Below are 23,844 nucleotides of genomic sequence, written 5' to 3' on the forward strand. Positions count from 1 at the left end.
CCTACACCATGATGGCCGGACCATCATGGTTAACACAACTTCCTGCTGTTTATCCACTCACACAGTCACGTAATCTCCTGGGTGAGGCGAAAAAATCCAGGAATTTTTCAGGGAAAAAGTACTTTGCAAAATTCATCTCCAGACCCCTCAGGTGATTAAACTAATCCAAGAGGCCATGTGGGCCAAGGATCAACTTATAAAGACACTTACTTATGATGCAATCTCTGCCCAGTCAGCAACTGGTTCAGCTTGTGATTATTGAAAGCATTCACAACAAAATGACTGAATATAAGATTAGGGTAGTAATTGTGAATTTTTGCAGTATGAATCATAAACACGATTAAACGCCAACAATTGAAAAAAGTGCAACTACATTCATGGATGACAGACTGGATAAGAAAGAAGCTGGAGTAGATGAACATGGTACATGGAACTAAAAGGTAAAGGAAATAGGGATATTGGTACAGAATAACTTTTCCAGCAAGACAGTCTGCCTGGAGCCACGCCTGACAAAGACCACAAAGAATTCAAGGGTAATAACAACAGAAGATGCTGGAAATACCCAGTAGCTCAAGCAGTGTGTGTGGATACAGAATTAACGTTTCAGTTCTGATGAAAGTCCATCAATTTGAAACATCTGCCTTTTTACCTTCTCCCTTCACACCTTTCAGGGCCCCAAATACTCCTTCCAGGTGAGACAGCAACTTACTTGTACATCTTTCAATTTAGTGTACTGTATTTGCTGCTCATGATCTGGTCTTCTCTACACTGGAGAGAACGAGCACAGGTTGGGTAACCATTTTTGTGGAACAGTTACATTTAAACCACAAACGTGACCCCAACCTTACGATCGCATGTCATTTTAATTCTCTGCTCCACTTACAGTCTGGCCTCTCTGTCCTCAAATTCTTACATTGTTCTAATGAAGCTCAATGTAAGCTCAAAGAACAGCACATCGTCTTTCAGTTAGGCACTTTGCAGCCTTCTAGACTCAACATCGAGTTCAACAATTTCAGATTGTAACAGCTGTCCTCATTTTTTCAGAGGCAGCTTTTGGCACATTTTTCACATTTATGTCTTCTCTGGGCCTATCAATTGTTTCTTTTCTTGCTCCATCTCTTTTTGCCATGCACCTATATCCCTTCTCTCATTTAATGTTTCCTGCCTTGTATCGTATCTTTCGATTATATTCTGTTGTTCTGTCCTTGCTTGAAACCTGTTATATCTCTAGCTCTGTCCAGTTCTGATGAAAGGTCATCAACCTGAAAAGCTAACAGTTTCTCTCTCCATTGATGCTGCCCGCCCTGCTTAGCATTTACTACATCGTCTGCTTTCATTTCAGATTTCGACCATCTGCAGTATTTTGCTTTAGCTCGGGTAGGACAGACGTCTAAGGCAGTGAAACAAAAGCTGTCCGTGGGATATATTCTGGGTCATCAGGAAATAACCAAGCCTTGCAAATGGTACAGAGAAGGATGATGAAGCTTATCCCTGGTGTTAGAGAATTAAAACTTCCACTTTTATCCTTGAAAGGAGACAAATGCTGGAGTATCTTGGAGATATACAATGGAGTGGCATTACAAGATAAACTACAACTGCAGGATCAGGAATGCAGTGGTAGTAAGGGACAGTACAGTCAGAGGGATTGACACTGTTCTCTGTAGCAAATAACAAAAGCCCAGAAGGCTGTGTTTCCTGCCCAGTCCCAGGGTTCAGGACATCTGCTCAGGGCTGGAGAGGAACTTGCAGTGGCAGGAGGAGGATTCAGTTGTCATGGTCCATGTAAACGTCAACGACATAGGCAGGACAAGGAAGGGGGTTCTGCATAGTCAATATGAGAAGCTAGGTACCAAATTGAGAAGCAGAGCCTCAAAGGTAATAATCTCTGGATTATTATCTGAGCCACGTGCAAATTGGCATTGGGCAAATAAGATTAGAAAGATGAATGCGTGGCTCAAAGACCGGTCTGGGAGAAGTGGGTTCCGGTTTCTGGGGCATTGGCACCAGTACTGGGGAAAGTGGGGCTGTACTGTTGGGACAGTCTAAATCTGAACTGTGCTGGGACATGTGATCTTGTAAATCGCATAACCAGGGAAGTAGAGAGGGCTTTAAACTAAACAAGTGAGGTGAGGGATCAAACTTGGGTAAGTGTGGCAAATCAAGGGGTTGATTCAAGGCAGCAGACAATACAGGAAATGAGGGTCAAAGAATAACAGGAAGGGGCAGAGGAGATAAAACCTGAGAATACACCAATAGTCAAGACTAGGTCAGGCATTTCTCACGTGTCGGTGAAGACTCGATGGGCCAAAGGGCCTCTTCTGCACTGTGATTCTGTGATTAGATGTTAAAAGATAACAAAAACAAAAACTAAAGGCTCTGTATCTGAATGTGTGTAGCATTCTTAAAGTAAATGAATTGATAGCGCACATTGAAGCAAATAAATATGATTGGATAGCCATTATGGAGACATGGCTGCAGGATGACAAGGATTGGATCCTGAATATTGAGGGGTATATGACATTCAAGAAGAATAGGAACCTAGGTAAAGATGGAGGGGTAGCACTGTTGATCAAGGATGGCATTGGTGCAATACTTAGTGATGACCTTGGTTCAGGAGATCAGGATGTAGAATGGGTTTGGGTGGAAATGAGGAATAGTAGGGGAAAGAAGTCACTAGTGGGAGTGGCCTACAGGACCCCTAACAGTAACCATAATGTAGGAAAAAGTATACAAGAAATATTGAGTGCTTGTGAGGGACAGCAATAATCATGGGTGATTTTAATCTACATGTAAACTGGAAAAATCAGATTGGCAGTAGTAGCCTGGATGAGGAGTTCATGGAATGCTTTCAAGATAGTTTCTTAGAGCAGTACATTCTGGAACCACCCAGAGGCAGTTATCTTAGACTTGGTATTATGTAACGTGACAGGGTTAGTTAATGACCTCACACTGAAGCAGTCACCATAATATGATTGAATTTTACATCCAGTTTGAAAGGTAGAAGAGCGGGTCTAAGACTATTATTTTGAACTTAAATAAAGGAAATTATGTGGGTATGAAAGCTGAGCTAGCTGAAGTGAACTGGGACACTAGGCCAGGGGATAGATGGTAGAGAAGCAGTGGCAGACATTTAAAGGGATATTTCAGAATACTCAGATTAAGTATATTCCTAATATTCTGAAAAATTCTAAAGGGAGCACACACCATCCTTGGTTAACTAAATAAGTTAAGGAAAACATCAAACTTAAGGAAAAAGCACATAACTGTGCAAACAAGAATGGAAGGTCAGATGATTGGTCAGAATATAAAGAACGGCAGCGAATTACTAAAAGGTTAATCAGGAGAAAGAAATTAGAGTATGATAGGAAGCTAGCTAGACATGTAAAAATGGATAGCAAGAGTTTCTACAGGTATTTAAAAAGGAAAAGGGTAAATAAAATGTGTTGGATCTCTAGAGTGACAAAGGGGAGTTAATAGTAGATAATAAAGAAATGGCTGATTAAATTAATAAATATTTTGCTTCTGTCTTCACTATAGTGGATACAAAAAACTTTCCACTAATAACTGTAAATTGGGAGGTGGAAGGGGGAGGGGAACTTGGTGAAATTACAATCACTAGGGGAGCAGTGCTGAGCAAACTGATGGAGCTGCAGGCTGACAAGTCTCTGGGTCTTAAAAGAGATGGCTAATAAGGTAGTAGATGTGTTGGTGTTAATTTTCAAAAACTCCCTAGATTATGGAAAGGTTCCATCAGACTGAAAAGTAGCAAAGATAACGCCTTTATTCAAGAAGGGAGGGAGGCAGAAAACAGGAAACTATAAGCCAGTTAGCTTGATGTCTGTCATGGGATAGGTGTTAGAATCGATCATTAAAGAGGTTATAGCCGGGCACTTTGAGAAATTCAAGGTAATCGGGAAGAGTCAGAATGGTTTTGTGAAAGGGAAATCAGGTTTAACCAATTTATTGGAGTTCTTTGAAGGAGTAACATGCATTGTGGATAAAGGGAAGCCTGCAGAAGTGCTGTACTTGGATTCCAGAAGTAATTTAATAAGATGCCACATCAAAGGTTATTGCAGAAAATATAAGCTCATGGTGTAGGGGGTTAACATATTAGCATGGATAGAATATTGGCCGGCTGGCAGAAAACAGAGTATGCATAAATGGGTCTTTTTCTGATCAGCAGGATGTGACAAATGGCGTCCTGCAGGGGCGTCAACCTTTTACAATTTATGTCAGTGACTTAGATGAGGGGAGTGAAGGCATGATAGATAAATTTGGAGATTACACAAAGATAGGTAGGAAAGTATGCTGTGAAGGGGACATAAGGAGGTTGCAGACGGATATAGATAGGTTGAGTGAGTGGGCAAAAATATGGCAGATGAAGTATAATGTGGGAAAATGTGAAGTTATTCACTTTGGCAGGAACAATAAAAAAGCAGAATATTACTTAAACAGAGAACGGCTGCAGAATTCCTAACTGCATTGGGCTCTAGGTGTTCTCATGCATGAGTCATATAAAGTTAGTATGCAGATACAGCAAGTAATTAAGGTGGCTAATGGAATGCTATCCTTCATTGCGAGAGGAATTGAACATAAAAGTAAAGGTGTCATGCTTCAGTCATACAGGGCATTGGTAAAACCACATCTCGAATAGTGTGCGCAGTTTTGGTCTCCTTATTTAGGGATGGTTGTAAATGCATTGGAGGCAGTTCAGAGGAGGTTTACTAGGTTGATACGTGGAATGAGCAGGTTGACTGGGCTTGTTTCCACTGCAGTTTAGAAGAGTGAGGAGTGTCTTGATTGAAGTATATAAGATCCTGAACAATACTGACAAGGTGGCCATGGAAAGGATGTTTCCTTTTGTGGGTGAGTCCAGAACTAGGGGGCACTGTTTTAAAATTAGGGGTTGCCCTTATGGGACAGAGATGAGGAGAATTTTTTTCTCTCAAAGGGTTGTGAGACTTTGGAATACACTGCCTCAGAAGGTGGTGGAGGCTGGTTCATTGAATATTTTTAAGGCGGAGATAGATGGATTCTTGTTAGACAAGGAAATCAAAGACTATCAGGAGTACATGAGAATGTGGAATTTGAAACACAAACAGACCAGCCATGATCTTAATGAATGGTGGAGCAGGCTCAAGGGTCGAATGGCCTACTTCTGCTCCTATCTTGTATGTTGATATGTATCAGAGGTACAGATAAATGAAAGGCAAATCCTGAAGAGAAAGCACATTTTATCATGCTCAGTGATCAGTACCTTGGATAGTCTTGAAATTTCAGAAGTTCAAATGTTCTGCCAAAACTGAGGCAGTGCAGGGGTCCCACCCATCAATTTGAAACCTGCGTGATATTCTGGAGATGGGCATCTTTTTAATAATTGCATTCATGGCATTACTGCGAGTCTGCCTCGCAGGAGCAAAGGGATTTTGGAATAGCATGTTATTGCCCTGCTGAAGAGTCAAGGGCCAGTCTGATCTATGTATCTATGTCCATATTACAAATTTTGACTTTCAGTTGCCTCCTTGTGATTATGACACTCTCCAAACTCTCACTGACTGTAGTTTAGCTATGGCACTGTGGAGTCCATTTTCAGCTACCAAACTACAAGTATGCCTGATTCATGTCATAGCACTTAAATTATATACTGAATGGAACTGGCGGGATTTCAGAGGATGCCTGGTATTTTACCACTGCCTCCTCTAAAGCTAGAAAGAACTTGCATTTATACAGCACATTTCATGACTTCCCAAAGCGCTTCACAGTCAACAAGTTATTTTTGAAGCATAGTGTGGTAGCCAATTTGCACAGCAAGCACCACAAATAGCAAAGAGGTATATGACCAGATAGTTTGTCTTGGTGGCATTAGTTGAAATGAGCAGGGCATAGATTTTGGTACATTTGCAGTTAAGTCTTACATTATAATGCTCAAGTTTTCTTTAAATATAGGATGACATACTGTACCAAATCAATTAGTTTTCAATCACAGTATTAAGTGAGGAAATCCATTAAACAGTATGAAAATTAGCACTCAAAGTGAATCTTAAGAAAGAGTATGTAAGCTTTTTTCCTTTGTGGTCCATGTAGGTGCATGGAACATTTGGGGCAATTATAAAGTTTAAATTCGTATTTCTATTCATTTGTAAATATTGCATGTTGCTAATAGCAACAGATTTTTGGAGTTTTGGTTTCAGATTTGTTCAATGAGATAACAGCATTAAAAATATATTTTCTAACATATGAAATTACCATTTGGCTCTTGTTCATCAGATTATTTTGATACAATCTTATTAGAAATGTATAAAATTCATCATGTCCAAAAACTTGGTTAATAAATATTTCTTCAAACATCACCCTGCTCACAATTTTATTCATGAAAGTGATTGCTCACACTTCATAGGGTCAAACATGTGACATTTCTACAATTGGGCATGTTGCTAAATCTTTGGTTGCCTCTTCATCAGCAGTATTCACTTGGCTTCAAAGGAAGGATTAAATTATAATATGGTTTTCAAATTCTGGAAACCAGGGCTACTAAACATGAATTGAGAGGGAAGAGTAACTGGGCACTTACAGGAAAGGACAAAATAATTGATATAAACAATCCAAAAAAGAAACATACCTTCTGTTTGCTTTCCAGATATTTCATCACTTACATATTCCTTACGAAGCTGTTTTCTAGCATTCTTGACTTTATCACCACTGCTTTGAGTCTTGTAGTTCTGTTCTGTTTTATTGTACTCAAGGTCCTTAGCTGGAGATTTATACTTCAAATCAAAAGCATTGTCCCTCCATTTCCTTTCTGTGTTCTGAACTGGAGAACCCTGCTTCTCACCAGAGTGCCATTTTCTGCCTTTTTCCTTGCGTCCATCATTGGACCGTGTCCCTGTATTGTAACCTGCTCTTATCAGTGCATTTGGGCTGCTCATGATCAGTTGAGTGCCTTTCCTTGGGCTGGTACCATAGTTCTCCTGTACTTCCCTTTGCTTTGGGGTTTCTGTTCTTTTATTAAAACCTTTTGAGTAGCTTCCAGGTGCAAAATGATTTTCTTGGTACAGAGTGCTCCTCCAAGAGTTAGCTTCTTCCTTGTTGATGACCACCTCTTTGCTCCTTCTGGGAAAACTCATCCTTTCCTCCATTTCAGTTCACTAAATACACGAGCCTGTAATTTCAAACAAGATGATCAATTTTGATCTTTCTGTAAAAGAAATCTTTTAAAAAAATTCTGACCACTCCCAACACCAGTGACACCTCGTGTAATATAAGTTCATGAGCAGTGGTCATCCTTTGCTAGCCTGTCCATTTGGTCATTCTTTATATGCGAGCCTGTACAGTGACTGTCAGCAGATTTTTTGACTAGGGTATTTTCACAGCTGAACCCAATTCTTTACTCAGAGATAAAAACAAAAAACTGCGGATGCTGGAAATCCAGAACTAAAAATAAAAAATACCTGGAAAAACTCAGCATGTCTGGCAGCATCAGCGGAGAAGAGTACTCCCCACCACCCCCAACCCCACCATCACTTAAATCAGCTTATATTTCACCCCTCTCCTATTTTCACTTAGTTCTGTTCAAGGGTCATGAGGACTCGAAACGTCAACTGTTCTCTGCCGATGTTGCCAGACCTGCTGAGTTTTTAGAGGTATTTTTTATTTTTTGTTTTCCAATTCTTTACTCACCTGATGCCTATGCACGTTCTTTCTAGCGAACAATAAGAATGGAAATTTTGCCTGAGCTTTTCCTAACACTAAGCAGAGTCTGACAGCAAGTGTAGAACAAAACTTTTCAAAACATTTAAAATCATCAGCCCAAGATGTTTGCCCTTAATGAATACAGAGAATGCAGAATAAGCTAACTTTTTGCAATATACTATGAACACAGGAAATGGAATAGGTCATTCAGCCCTTCAAGCCAGTTCCACCATTCATTTATATCATGGCTGTTCTGTATCTTAACTCCATCTAGTTGCCTTGATTCCACAACCCTTACAGCCATTGCCTAACAGAAGTCTATCAATCTCAGTTTTACAATTTTCATTAACTGGGCCTCAGCAGCTTTTTGGGAAGGGAGTGCTGGATTCCCACCAGGCTTCATGGTATCACACTGATGGCCTAGTTCTAAATTTAAGATTATGCATCCTCGTTCTAGACTTCCCCACCAGAAATAATTTCTCTCTATCTACCCTATCAATGCCTTAAACACCTCAATTAGGCTACCCCTTAATCTTCTATACTCAAGAAAATACAAGCCTAGTCTTTGCAACACGTCCTTATAATTTAAGCCTATTAATCCCTGTATCACTCTGGTGAATATCTGCTACATTCCCTCCAAAACCAATATATCCTTCCTGAGGTATGGTGCTCAGAACTGATCACAGTATTTCAACTCCTTTGTCGTAATGGTCAATATTCCATTCGCCTTTATAATTATTTTCTGTACCTATCCACTCAGTGATTTCTGTACTTGGAGTCCTAGTTTTCTCTGCTCCTCTACAGTTCCTGGATCATCACCCATTAGAAAATACTCAGTGCTATCTTTCTATCTTGTAGAACCAAAAGTTGTTTAAAGCTACAAGTGTGGTGAAGAGAAATGTCCTATTAATATCAAGTTTGAAGTAAGCTATGAACTGGTAAAATTTTGCTTACATCAAAAAGTTATTCATCGTGTAGCATTGAATTTCCATCTAAGTGGATTGCACAGCACAAACTTCTACATGAAAGCAGGAGTCAGCATCATGACAAAAAATTGGAAAAAGTTCATTTTTACTTGAACAAATTGAAAGAAAGAAACGGAAATCCCATTGTAGAGAAGAGCAGAATCTCTTCAAGGTGGGTTACCCTGGATGAAAAGTGGCAGTGATTTAAACATTAAAAGCAATATACTGTGGATGCTGGAAATCTGAAATTAAAAAAAAGTGCTGGAAATACTCAGCAGGTCTGGCAACATCTGTGGAGAGAGAAAAACAGAGTTAAAGTTTCACGTAACTAGCAGAATAGATAAGGGAGAACCAGTGGATGAGATGTATTTCGATTTTCAGAAAGCTTTTGACAAAGTCTCACATAAGAGGTTAATGTGTAAAATTAAATTACATGGGATTGGGGGCAACATATTGGCATAGATTGAGAATTGGTTAGCAGACAGGTGACAGAGTGAAGGAATAAATAGGTCCTTTTTGGAATGGCAGGCAGTGACTAGTGCAGCACCACAGGGAGCAGTGCCTAGGCCCCAGCTATTCACAATATATATCAATGATTTGGATAAGGGAACCAAATGTAATATTTCCAAGTTTGCTGGCGACACAAAGCTAGGTGGGAATTTGAGTGGTGAGGAGCATGTTAAGAGGCTTTAAGGTGATTTAGTCAAGTTGAGTGAGTGGGCAAATACATGGCAGATGCAGTACAACGTGGGTAAGTGTGAAGTTATTCACTTTGGTAGGAAAAACGGAATGGCAGAGTATTATTTAAATGGTGATTGAGTGGGAAATGTTGATGTACAAAGGGGCCTGGGTGTCCTTGCACACCAATCACTGAAAGCAAGCATGCAGGTGCAGCAAGCAGTTAAGGCAGCAAAATGGTATGTTGACCTTCATTGCGAGAGGACTTGAGTAGAAGAGCAAGGATGTCTTATTGTAGCTGTACAGGGCCGTGGTGAGACCATACCTGGAGTATTGTGTGCAGTTTCTGTCTCTTTACCCAAGAAAGGATATACATGCCAAAGCGGGAAGTGAAGGTTCACCAGACTGATTGCTGGGATGGCAGGTTTGTCATATGTGGAGAGATTGGGCCGACTCGGCCTGTATTCACTGGATTTTAGAAGAATGAGAGGAGATGGCATTGAAATGTATAAAATTCTGACAAGGCTGAACAGCCTGGATGCAATGATGATGTATCCTCTGGCTAGGGGGTCTAGAACAAGGGGTTACAACCTCAGGATCCAGGGTAGGCCACTTTGGATTGAGATGAGGAGAAACTTTTTCACTCAGAGGGTGGCGAGCCTGTGGAATTCTCTAGCACAGAGAACTACAGAGACCAAGTCAATGAATATATCTAAGGAGGAAATAGATAGATTTCTAGGCTCTAAAGGCATCAAGGGATATGGAGAGATTGGGAGTACGGTGTTGAGATAGAGGATCAGCCATGATCATATTGAATGGCGGAGTAGGCTTGAAGAGCCGAATGACCTACTCCTGCTCCTGGTTTCTATGCAAGTCGAATATGGCGCTTCTTCAAAATATTTCCAGCACTTTGCTTTTATTTCAGATCTCCAGCATCCACAGCCTTTTAGTGTAAGGCACTGACTCCTTTAAATAAACACTTAAAACTCACCACTCAACCCTTGAATAATATTATATACTAGTGTATTCGGAAATACACAATAACCTCTCAATTTCTGAACTCCGAAATCTGGAAGCACCCAGTTGTCCGGAATTTTTTCAGCTGGCCCTGCAACTCTCAGACTCATCACTTGCGGTGCTGCAACAGTCTTGGGCCCACTATATCGATGCTGCCAAACAGCAATGGATGGACAGTGAGCCCAAAGTGCTCTTTAAACTTTGAAAATACTTTTAGCGGTGAGTGTGAAGTGGGCCTGTGATGTTTGTGTGCCGACCGACACAGGCAGAGGTAGGGTAGTGTAACTCAAGTCACTGACTTAAGTGTCTGGAGTGCAGGAAAAACTGCCACGTGGCTGAGCTGAGAAGGTGAGTGGTGGCTTCAAACCTTACTGTGTTTCTGTTCTTGGTCTGCCTGTTTTATAGGCTCCTTACTCTGGGCTGACCACACAGCCTCACAGGCATTGGTTACTAGACCAAAAGGTTAGGTGGGATGGGGGCTTATTACAGTATGTATGTATGGGGAGAGGGGATGATTATTGTGTGTTAAAATGGGATCACATTGGAAAACAGTTTGGAATGTTCTGGTGTAGAGGGTATAGATTAGATAAGAAATCAAAATAACTACAAGTGTCTTCAAAGTATACTATGAACGCATTGGGATTTTCAAGCCTCCGAGAACATTTATAAAGGATTATATTGTTTAAATGTTGATGATGCTCAATTTTATTCTGGGCCCCTGTGCATTAGTGCATCAGCCCATATTTTCAAATGAATGGATTTGAAAACTTTCATGTCTTAACTCATGTTTGGGCAGGTTTAATGTCTCAGGTATTTATATACAGTTCACACACTTTTGGTTAGGCATTCTAACATTATTCTACAATCCAGAAAATTCTGAAATCCAGAAATGCCTTGGTCCCAAGCATGGAGAGGTTACAGTGTACACGGTTTGATCTTAACTCTTCAAGCACAATTATTCTATTGTGATGATGGAACAATTAATGGGACCAACATTAATAGTTAGGCACTAAAAAGTTTATCCAGTTCTTAAGATCACTTTTTTTTAAAAAAAAAAAATCAGTTTTGATAGATATAGCCAATCATGATGTAGATAATCCTGGTGCTTACTTACAGCCATTAAACCACATGACTTCAAAAGCCTACTAAACAAAGCTACAATTCAGCATGATTAAATTGCGCATAATTTTCCTGTGCTTCTAAAACAGTGGTCCTCTGACTTTGTGTGAACAGTAGCACATGCATGACTCTATTTAAATACTCAACTTAAGAGACAGCTTGCCTCGAGTGTTTTTCCCTGTCGGTGAATGCTAAAGACAAGTCCTTCTACTAAACTGCAAGACACATGATTTTGTAAAAAGTCTGATCTTGTTCTGCCCCTGCCAAAACTTTTGTATTCGAGCACATCAATTCTTTTTCCTGAACAAAAACAGAATTACCTGGAAAAACTCAGCAGGTCTGGCAGCATCGGCGGAGAAGAAAAGAGTTGACGTTTCGAGTCTTCATGACCCTTCGACAGAATTCTTTTTCCTGTCTTGGCTACTCGCTCACCAAATCTGACGCTATGCAACCTCATTGCCTTCTATGACCATGATCTGAGTTTCAAATCCCATATCCTATCCATCAGTGAGAGCAACTGTTTCCAACTCTAACACCATGCATCCCCTTCCTTATCCATCCCACACTGCCACTGGAACCCTTATCAATGCAGTAGATGTTCTCAGCCTCAAATCCTTCAATACTTTGCTTGTCAGACTACCAACACTTGTTCAAAACTTTGCCACCAGCATCCTGCTCTTTTATCATCCTTTTTCCTGGTCAACAACCACTGGCTAATCTCAGGACACAATGAATTCATAATCCTCATAGCCATGACCTCTGGTACTTTTGTGACCTCTTGCAGTCCTGGGTGCCAGCATGTGCTCTCCATTCCTCTGGCCTACTTTGCATGTTCCCCTTGCAAGCTCTTCTTTCAGTGAAGGGCATTCAGCCCTTTTGCTCCACCTTTCGGAGCTCCTAGCCTAAAGCCCTTCCCTTTCTATTTCCTTTACCTTCTTCAAAAGTCACCTCAAAACCTGCCGATGATCATGTCTTTGCTCACTTCCTCTAATTATTTTCTTATCACTTGACATCTTTCTTCACCTCTGTGAATTACCCTGAAAAATTTTGCTACGCTAAAGATATTATGTAAATACAAGCTGTTATTTTAGCAATGAACTGTATCGGTCTGAAAGTCCCAAGTTCAATTTCTTTGTCTATCTGTGCTGATTTACTTGATCTCACTTGTCGTCTCAGTATCCCTCAAAGAAAAGGCAATTAGCTACTGTTTAGGCTCAGAAATTAACAATAGCCCCTTAGAGAGGGTCCAGGATACACACAGCTTTACTCTAGTCTTCAGCACTGGTAGGGAGAAAATGGAGGGGGAAAGGTAGAAAACTAATAGAGGGGACAACCAATCGGAAAAAAGGAAAAATGTGACACTTCTGGCAAACATTTCACATTTTAGCATTTTTCTTTAGAATAGCATTACAGGACACCTGGTTCCTATGGTGGTTGTATTTTGCAACTTCCTCCAATCCCTAACTAAATCAATCTTTCCAAGTAAGTACTAATTTTATTCCATAACAGACCCTCAAGAAGCTTATTCATTACCAAGACCATTTTATTAACTGCATGGTGCCCTTTTTGCTCATATTCATTATTGAGTTGTGAGAATTACCGGCAAGATCAGAATTTATTGCCCATCCCTAATTATCCTTGAGAAGGTGGTGGTGAGCTACCTTCTTGAACCGCTGCAATCCCTGTGGTGGAGGTACACCAACAGTGCCATTAGGGAGGGAGTTCCAGAATTTTGACCCAGTGAAAGTGAAGGAGTGGTGATATTGTTCTAAGTCAGGTTGGTGAGCGACTTGGAGGGGAACTTGCAGATGGTTCTCATGCATCTACTGCCCATTATTCAAGGTGGTAGAGATAGTATGTTGGAAAGATGCTTTTGAAGGACACTTGGGAGTTGCTGCAGTGCATCTTGTAGATGACACACACTGTGTGCCAGTGCTGGCAGGAGTAAATATCTAAGGTGGTGGATGGGTACTGATCAAGCAGGCTGCTTTGTCCTAGATGGTGTTGGGTTTCTCGAGTGTTGTTGGAGCTGCACCTAGCCAGGCAAGTGGATAGTATTCCATCACACCCCTGACTTGTGCCTTATAAATTGTTTCAGGCTTTGAAACAAATGAGATAAAAACAAAAAAAACTGTGGATGCTGAAAATCCAAAACAAAAACAGAATTACCTGGAAAAACTCAGCAGGTCTGGCAGCATCAGCGGAGAAGAAAAGAGTTGACGTTTCGAGTCCTCATGACCCTTTCACAGAACTGTACTTCCTTAAACCTATTAGATCTTTAGCTTGCTGGATTCTCACAAATTCTGTCTAACCTGTGGAAGGATCATGAGGATTCGAAACGTCAACTCTTTTCTTCTCCACCGATGCTGCCAGACCTGCTGAGTTTTTCCAGGTAATTCTGTTTTTGTTTTGAAACAAATGAGTTTTGCTGTAATGCTTTATAACTGCAACACAGAATCTTGGATTAGATTATTATTTTGTCATTAGTGCAATCATACATAGCAGTATTGCTCAGAATGAGCTCATCAGAATGACATGGCAAAAGAAAAATTGTAAAATTCATGTGATACAATCTTAGTGAAGAACATGATACTGCCATTCAAGAAGAGTTTTACTCATTACTGGAGGATTTGGGTGTTACCGTCTCATGAACTACTCCGTTATTAACTTAAGACACCAAAACTAAAATAGAAAAACTAAAAACTCCTTCAATGAGTCAATAAATTTATCCAATGAGCAGCTGTCATAAATATTGTAACACCTTGGGTTTGATTTCCAGTCTATGCCAATTTATTTGAATAAAAACAAAATAGTGCAGATGCCAGAAATCTGAAATTATATCAGAGAATGCTGGAAATGCTCAGCAGGTTAGACAGAATTTGTGAGAATCCAGCAAGCTAAAGATCTAATAGGTTTTAAGGAAGTACAGAGACAGGGACATTACTGGGGTGGTGGACGGGGAAGTTGTTAGGAATATATAATAATTTTCATAATGGAATTTATTAAGATAGGAATAGTATGTGTCTATGTGTGGGACGTAATTGAATTTAATACAGCTGATCTGAAGGTTTTATTGGACCATAACCTCCGACTGGCGTTGTAAAGTGCTAGCCTGCAGAAATTAGAAGAAATAAATACCTACTTACCTGATCTTGAAAATTCATTTTGCTGGAGCTGCTTGGGGCCTGCATCGAAAGAATCCTCGCAGGCCCCAGCAAAGTGTAGTTCCAGCGTATTCAAGGAGGGCATGCCCCCTTTTTTACAGCACTCCCTGCTGTAAAATAGATACCTTTTCAGGGCCAGGGAAATTGACAGGCCAGGGGAAGGTGAGTGTCTAAGGTAAGTCGATAGGATGTGGGGGATGGGGGTTACGGGGTGAGAGCGGGGGAAAGAGTGTTCGGTGTTGGGGTGTGTGGGGTTGAGGGGGGGGGGGAGGGTGTCTGATGTTGGGGCAGGAGGGGGAGGGTGTCCAATCTCGGGGTGGAGGGGGAGGGTGTCTGATGCCGAGGGAGAGTGGGAGGAGGAGGGAAGAGTGACCCGTGGGGTCGGTCTGGGTCTTTGTAATAGCTACTCTGAAGTTAGAAGAGGTTTTAATTCTTATAACTTTTTCTGAATAGCTATTGGTATAACCACTATTGGTAGTAGTTTGCGATTTAAATCGCATTTTCCGATGGTTCCCAGTGCAGCGCAATTGTCCAGAGGAAGTTTGCACTTGTGGGCAATTGCCATGTAAACCCTTATCTGGGAACTTGCCAGAGCAATTCTCCAGCATATCTTTGGGGTACCCTCCCATGTCCGACGCTGGGAAGCGCGTAAGTTACGGGCCGAAGTGTCAGAAGCCAGGTTTGAAATGCTAGCTAGGTAAACATGGCTGAAGTTTTAGAATGTGAGGTGTAAAGGGAACATTTGCATTTTTAGATAAACCAGAGTAATTTGAATTTCAAAAGAGGTGGTGAAATATTACAACAAGCCAGAAGAAGCCAAACAATGTGTTTATTTTCCCCAAAGTTTACTGATAAAATTGGCGCAATGAAAGATTTTTATTATTAGAAAAGTAGAGTTGAAAAGTTATATTGGGACAATGGGACTTACATTAAAAAGGGAGAAACCTGTATAAAGGAGATGAGGTTGTGTGTAAGAGAAGGCACTCTAAGGCATAACAAGTGTAGAAAGCCTCCAGCCTCTAAGCCTCAAGTTGCTGTCTGTAAGAACTGAAGTTACAAAAGCTCACTTTGAATTAGACTATTCAGGGTATCATGTTACTTTGCCTGGGTCTTTTAAAATCTGTGTGTTTTACTGTTGCTTTAACAGAGGTGTAACTGGGAGTTAGATTAACTAGGGTAGCCAGGAGTCAACATAGTAGTAATTTATAAACTTACGTATGTACTTAAGCTCATTTTTTCTATTTATAAAGGTTTAATTTAGTTTTGTAAGAAACCTATAAGACTTGGTGGTTTCACAGAATCTTTATAGTGCAGCAGGAGGCCATTCGGCCCATCCAGTCTGCACTGGTTCTCTGAAAGAGCATTCTACCTAGTTCCATTCCCCTGCATGGTCCCCACAGCCTTGCACATTCTCTCTTTTCAGAGAGCAATCCAATTCCCTTTTGAATACCTTGATTGAACCTGCCTCCGCCACCCTCTCAGGAAGTTTGTTTCAGACTCCAACCACCCTCGGTGAAAATTTTTTCCTCACAACTTTTTCTCCCTCTGACAGTTATTTTAAATCTGTTCTCTCTACTTCTTGATGTCCTCCTGAGTGGGATGAGTTTCTCACTATTTACCCTGTCCATACCCCTCAGGATTTTGAATACCTCTATCAGGTCTCCTCTTAGTCTTCTTTTCTCCAATGAAGACAGTACCAACATCTCCAATCTATTCTCATAGGTACAGTTCTTCATCCCTGGAATCATTTTTGTTAATCTCCTCTGTACTCTCTCTAATACCTTCACATCCTATTAAGACGTGGCAGATGATGTGTGTCAGGCAGACCAAATTCACAAGGGAAGCTTGGTTGTGCTATCACAATGGTTTTGCAATTTGTATTTATTATGAGAAGATGTGAGCACTGAATTCACAAGTAATGAGTTCACCAAGACCTTTAGGTCTTAAAAATTAAATTAGAATATTTATTAACAAAATAAAAGATTTAAAACACATACGTAAGGACTACAAATTGCTTACTATAATAACAATTCTTAAAATTCCTAATTAACCTGACTCGCAGTTACACACCCCCTTTAAGGCAACAGTCTAAAATAGGTTTTAGATTTAAAACAAAACCAGCAAGTTAACACAGTACCCACTTGACAATGAAATTCCAAATGGCTTCCCTAACTTCAGTTACATTACATAGCAGATTTATGCACAAAAGGCTGGAGATTTCTTGAAGGCTATTTCACACACTCCTGTTAGATGTTACATGGCCCCCTCTTCACATAGCCTTTCATTCTCCTTTATATATGTTTCTCTCAATTTAATATGTAAATTCTATTGTTCCATATGTCTTTGAAACTGTATCTTCCTCATAATATAAAAAACTTTCATGTTGCCAATATTGTCAGTAACCTTTAGGAAAAATAAACACACTCCTTAGCCTTGCTTATCTGGCTAATTGTAAACAACTAACATCCCTTTGAATTCCAATAACTTCTCTTATCTAAAAATGCAAATTCCCTTCACACCTTACATGCTAAGCCAGCATCCATGTTTACTCATTAGCCTTTGAAGCACCTTTCTACGCCTAGCTTCTTTTGATGATTTCAAGCTTGCAGTCTATTTGACTCCAAATGTAATTAAATCACAGAGACAGAACCACCTCTACTTACACCTATAAACCTTATTCACAATAAACCAGAAAAATATTATGAAAATTATTACACCTTTGTCACACATCCTTCCTCAAGTATGGCATCCAAAACTGAATGCAGTACTCCAGATAAGGCTTAACTAGTGTCTTATGCAAGTTCTACATAACCTCCTTACTCTTGTACTCAATGCCCCTATTAATAAAGCCTAAGATACTATATGCTTTATTAACTGCTCTCTCAACATGCCCTGCCATCTTCAATGACTTATGCACATATACACTGAGGTCCCTCTGTTCCTGCACCTCCTTTAGAGTTTCTCCCTTTATTTTGTACTATCTCTCCATATTCTTCCTGCCAAAATGAATCACCTCTTACTTCTCTGCATTGATCTTCTTCTGTCACTTATCTGCCCAATCCACCAACATGCCTATGTCCTTTTGAAGATCAAGACTATCCCCATCACAATTGACAATATTTCTAATCTTTGTATCATCTGCAAATTTGGAAATCATGCCCTGAACACCACAGTCTAGGTCACTAATATATATCAGGAAGAGCAAGGGTCCCAACACTGACACCTGAGGAATTTTATTAGACTAACTGAACTTAACAGAAGTAAACTAAGAACTTATGAAAGACAACCTCACCAGTCAGCACCCTCCCTTGTGCTGACAATGCTTTGAGGTTTCTTAAAATCTTTCTCCTTGATGCTCACGTTCACTCTGCTCTGTCCCCTAACTCCTTCGGCTATGTGCTCACCTCGGGGCTTTCCAAACAACCAATCAGCTACCAGCTGTTCTCTGTTGAATTTTTTGTTGCTTTGTACTCCCAGTGCTCCCTCTGACTCCTGCTGACTCACTGCCGCTGCTTTTACCTCTGGTCGGTCTCCGGTTTTTATCTGATCTCCATTTCCCTCAGGCTTGCTCCCTCTGACTTTGATTCATGCCACACATGTGGAAGGCAATGACCATCTCCAACAAGAGAGAACCCAACCATCTGCCTTTAACATTCAATGGCATTGCCATCGCTGAATCCCTCAACATCAACAACCTGAGGACCCACTAACCAGAAAATTAACTGGATCAGATACATAAACACTGTGACTATAATAGGTCAATGGTTGGAAATTCTGCATTGAGTATATAACTTGCTGACTCCCCAAAACCTGTCCACCATCTACAAAGCACAAGTCAAGAGTGTGATGGAATAATTCTAAGTTGTTGGATGAGTGCAGCTCCAACAACATTCAAGAAGCTTAGCACCATCCAAGACAAATCAGTCCCGTTGATCAACATGCCATCCACCAACTTAAACATTCATTCCCTCCACCAGCAGGACACAGTGGCAGCAGTGTATACCATTGATAAGATGCATTGCAGTGATTCACCAGAGTTTCTTCGACAGTGCCTTCCAAACCCAGAATCTCTACTAATTAGAAGAACAACGGGAGCAAGTGCATAGGAACACCACTACCTGCAAGTAACATTCCAAGCCACACACTATCCTTATTAGGAACTATATCGCCATATCTTCACTGCTATGTCCAAAGATCAAGATGTAGAATCAGTTTGGGTGGAGATAAGAAAAGCTAGGGAAAGAAGTCACTGGTGAGAGTTGTCTATAGGCCTCACAGCAGTAGCTACACTGCAGGACAAAGTAAAAACCAAGAAATAAAGGGGACGTGTAAGAAAGATACTGTAATAATCTTGGCAATTTTAACCTTCATATAGATTGGACAAATCACATTGAAAAAGGTAAAATTGAGGATGAGTTCATATAGTGTATTCAGGACAGTTTCCTAGAACAATATGGTGTGGAACCAACAGGGGAGCAAGCCATTTTAGATGTGGTAACGTGCAACAAGCCAGGATTAATCAATAATCTCATAGGACTGAATTATATGGATCACCATGATCCCCGCGGTCCCACCCCAGCTACAAAATTTGGGAGAAGGGGGTGCCTGCCCGAGGGAAGAATGGCTACTTGCAATCATTTAACAGTCCCGCCTCAAAGAGGCGATGGCACAGTGGTATTGTCACTAGACTAGTAATCCAGAGACCCAGGGTAATACCCTGGGTTCCCGGGTTGGAATCCCGCCATGGCAGATGGTGGAAATTGAATTCAATAAAAAAAAATCTGGAATTAAAAGTCTAATGATGACCAGGAAACCACTGTCAGTTGTTGTAAAAACCCATCTAGTTCGCTAATGTCCTTTAGGGAAGGAAATCTGTTGTCCTTACCTGTCTGGCCTACATGTGATTCCAGACCCACAGCAATGTAGTTGACTCTTAAATGCCCTCTGAAATGGTCTAGAGGCCACTCAGTTGTAACAAACTGCTACAAAGTCACAAAAAAGGAATGAAACCAGACGGACCAGCTGGCATCAAGCTAGGCACTGGAAAAGACAAACTCAGCCCTGTAACTCCCCGCCTAACAGCACTGTGGGTGTACCTACACCACATGGACTGCAGTGGTTCAAGAAGGCAGCTCACCACCACCTTCGCAAGGGCAACTAGGGAGGGGCAATAAATGCTGGCCCGGCCAGCGAAGCCCACATTCTATGAATGAATTTAAAAATAAGAGCTACTGGCCAATCAGTAGCTGGGAGGAGTGGCCACTGCCAGTATTGCACTCAGGGGGTGAGGCAGCGAACTGTACTGGGCTGAAACTTTTTTTAGTGTTTGGGGGTCGGGAAGGGGGATGGGGCCGGGGTTTGAGAAGCCATGGGGGATGAGGCCCCACCAATGGGCCCAGGAAATCCAACTACCCACCAGCTCATGCAGGGAAGCCTGCTGGGCTGGCCACTCTGTATGTGCCTCCCCTGCCACTGGTTAATTGACCATTAAGGGCCTCAATTGGCCCACTGGCAGCCAGGCTGCTCAACAACATTCACAGCTGGTATAACTGTGGTGAGGGCAAGGTGGGCAGGTGGACAGCAAACAAGCTGCCCGCTGGATTTAATGTCCTCTCCACCTTCAAACTTGTTGCTACATGACTAAAAAAAGGGAGAAATTAGAATTAGAGTATGGCAAGAATTATAAAAACAGACAGTAGGATCTCCTGAGTATATAGAAAGGAAGAGACTAGCTCACGCAAACATTGCTTCCTTTGAGGATGAGTTTGGGGAATTAATATTTAATAACAAATAAATAGTAGAGATTTTGGACAAGTATTTTACATCAATTTTCATGATGGAAGACAATAAAAGCATCCCAAGAATAGTAGAAAATCAAGAGGCAAAACGAAGGGAGAAACTTAAAACAATCACTTTCACTAGAGAAAAAGTACTGGGAAAACTAATGAGACTAAAGGTTGACAGTCCCCTGGACCCTTGGGCCTTAAAAGAAGTGGCTGCAGAGGCACTGGTTGTAATCTTCGAAAACTCCCTAGATTCTGTACAGGTCCCAGCAGTTTAGAAAACCAGATATATACCTGTATTCAAGAAAGGAGGGAAGTTTTGTCACCACTGTACAAGCTGTTGTTGAGATCACACCTCGAGTACTGCATTCAGTTTTGCTCTCCCTATTTAAAAGGAGGAATATACTTATATTGGAAGCAGTTCACTAGGTTGATTCCTGGGATGAAGGGGTTGTTTTATGAGGTTGGGCCTACACTCATTGGAGTTAAGAAGAATGAGAGGTGATCTTATTGAAACATAAGATTATGAGGGAACTTGGCAGGGCAGATGCTGAGACAATGTTTCCCCTTATGGGGGAATCTAGGACTGGGGGGGCATAGTTTCAGCATGAGGGGTTTCCCACTTAAGACAGATGAGGAGGAATTCTCTCAACGGTTGTTAATCTTTGGAATTCTTTACCAAGCCGGCAGAGGAGACTGGGTCACTGAATGTATTTAAGCCTGAATGAGCAGATTTTTGAACTACAAGGGAGGCAAGGATAGACAGGAGATGAGGCTACAGTCAGATCAGCCATGATCTTATTGAATGGTGGAGCAGGCTTGAGGAGCTGAAAGATCTATTACTGCTCCAATTTCTCATGTTATGTTCGAAATCTTGGAACTCCCTAACATTATGGTTGTACTTATACCACATGGACTGTAGTAGTGGCTTCTCAAGGCCAATTGGGGATAGGCAATAAATACTGACCTTGCCAGTAATGCCCATATTGCATGAACAAACAAAAAAAATCTTGTAGAAATATTAAATTTCTTCCAGCACGTTCAGTTAGAAGGAAGAGAATTGAACAGGTTTCTGTCTCCTGATCGTGAGGCAGAGAGATCTGCCAGGAATCACCTTTGTGTGAACACTGATTGTGGCCAGAATTAGGTTTGGATGTTATGCAGCAGCAGTCAAACAGTCTGCTAATACTCAATCTAGCCTCATCTACAAACAGCAAGCACATGGACAAAGTACAAGAGGACACCCTAACGGCTATGAAACTGTGCCACTGAACAAATAGCAGACAACCGGCCAAAAAAATAAAAGAAATAATCGTTAGAAAACACTTGAGTCCTGTCATCTCCTGTACTCTAGTCTCAAATCCCTGATCATTGGCACTGATATTTCAACGTAGAACACGTTTGTAAGATCAATAGGAACAAATCACCACATAAAATAAATTAGATGTGAAAATGTGCCCGGGTCTTCCTCCTCCTTGTTGATTTATTTTACTTAGTATCAGTTTTAGGAGTGGGGCATTAATTGAGGCAGTACTCTGAAATAATTTGACCCCTGCTGCCCCATTAACTTCAACACTCACTCCTCCCAGGTCAACCCCGCTGGCTGTGGTTTTATCCAAAAAGTAAAAATAAAAACAACCCTCTCGTATCAGTTTCTGTGCTGCCCGGTGCTCTCCTTAAACCGCACCGTTTCAAGTTCGGCTTTTACAACAAAAAAAACATATGAACTTGTGTCCTAGGAAGTAAAGGAGCAAGAACATTGTAAACGTGCGGGAGCCGGGGGAGCGATGGCTCCGTCACAGCAGCAGGGGGTCCGGCCGGGGCCTAGGCGCTCACAACCGTTACCGACCAATCGATCGACCGACCGGCCAGCCGGCCGACAGTTTAAAGCGGCCTGCCGCCCACCGCCCCGGCCTCTCTTGGCATGAGGCACCGCTCCTTCCAGGCTGAAGGGAAGGGGGGAAACGTGAGGCGCGTGAGAGGAGGAAGAAACTAACCTGTGGCTCCGCTCCTGCTCCCGGTCTCGGTCTCCTCGAGCTGCTCTTTACCGCCTTCCTTCCTGTCGCTGCGCATTCCCCTCAGACAAACAGAGAGAGAGAGAGAGAGAAAAACTCAGACACAAACCACTGCACAGTCTCCAGAGGAGAACAGCTTCCTTCAGTCACAACCTCCAGAAAAACTGTCCCTGCAGGCCATCAACCAAACTGCAAGAAGGGGAAGGGCTGAACAGGAAAATGAAGACACAATCGAGGGAAAATAACTATTATTCGACGTTAGAGATTCTGGTGTATCCCTGTTCCTCAGTGCAAGGGGTTAATTTGTGTTTGAAGATGCTGCGCCAATAGCTTGTTGGCGTGATTTTTGCATTTCAAAGTCAGCTGGGATTAGTTAGCAGGCTTACCCTTGAATCAGAAGATTTTAGTTCCATGGTGGGCAACCTAGGCTAGTGAGTGGGCCGCACCAGTGCCCTTCCCTTCATCTCAGTGGGCCGCAAGTTATTAAAATCAGGCATGGGCACTAACCATGGCGCCACGAATAAGAATTTGCAAGGTGTGCGCCAGTTGAACCATAGCAGCGCTTTGATTGGACATGGATTGGGCACAGCTCTCACAATGTTGTGTGCAATCAGCATATGCCTCACTTCACATGGCCTTGCTTTGTGTGAATATCACTTTAGTAATACTGGTAGGAAAAAAGCCACACGGACAGAAACCAGCTGAATCTGGCAGCCCTGCATGTGGGCAACAGTCAACAAAATGTCTTATAGGCCACATTCAGAATCCTGATGGGCCACATGTGGGCTGCAGGTTGCCCACCACTTATAGTTCTATTCCTGGATTTGAACACTAATGGAATGAAGTTTGTTGGATATTTGGATGAGACTGAGGTCCCAATTCCAGGAGCTTGAAATATTTCTAAGGTAAGGAATAAAGTGAGTCTTTCATTTAAGCATTTGCCTGAATGAAAAATATTCAAAAAGGGAGAATACATTTTTAAAGGAAAAGGCCACAGACAAGATCTACCTGATTGCATCCAGGCCTCTTTGTTGCTCCTTTCCTCAATGCTGTTCCCATCCTACCCAAGGTCACCATTTTGCTTCCCACCATTTAGATCCTAAGTATATTACTGCTTTTCCCCAGTACGGTTGATGTCAATCTTAACTCTCACAAACACATTTGCAGTGCTTCCTGGTTCTAACTTTTCCTTCTCCACTATATCCTTCCCAAGATTGCCACTGCTCTTCCAGTGGTACTGCAATTTTTACAAGATGTTCGCTGTCCTGTACCGTGACCATTTCCTCCCGACCACAGAATCAGAATGGTTACAGCACAGAAAGATTCCATTTGGTCTGTTCAGTCCATGTCAGCTCTCTGCAAGAGCAGTTTAGATAATCCCACTTCCACTTCTCCCTTTCCCCAGCTACATTTT

The 23,844-nt window shown here is 41.5% G+C and overlaps 1 protein-coding gene across 8 annotated transcripts in view; it reads right to left on the reverse strand.

The window, feature by feature from the left end:
* LOC121276881 (terminal uridylyltransferase 7-like) overlaps positions 1 to 22,601 on the reverse strand; it is a 96,924-nt gene extending 74,323 nt beyond the window's left edge. For 6 of the 8 annotated variants that reach the window (XM_041185490.1, XM_041185486.1, XM_041185489.1 and 3 more), the window contains exons 1-2: positions 22,413 to 22,600; positions 6,620 to 7,159 (exon numbers count right to left, since the gene is read on the reverse strand). In XM_041185490.1, coding sequence (XP_041041424.1) covers positions 6,620 to 7,136 — 517 coding nt within the window. In that variant the 5' untranslated portion in view covers positions 7,137 to 7,159; positions 22,413 to 22,600. Of the gene's footprint in view, positions 1 to 6,619; positions 7,160 to 22,412 lie in introns of all 8 variants that reach the window. The other 2 variants (XM_041185491.1, XM_041185492.1) reach the window with 1 other exon arrangement.
* Positions 22,602 to 23,844: the final 1,243 nt, after the last annotated feature.

Source organism: Carcharodon carcharias, chromosome 4, assembly GCF_017639515.1.
Source record: "Carcharodon carcharias isolate sCarCar2 chromosome 4, sCarCar2.pri, whole genome shotgun sequence".
Lineage (NCBI taxonomy): Eukaryota > Metazoa > Chordata > Chondrichthyes > Lamniformes > Lamnidae > Carcharodon > Carcharodon carcharias.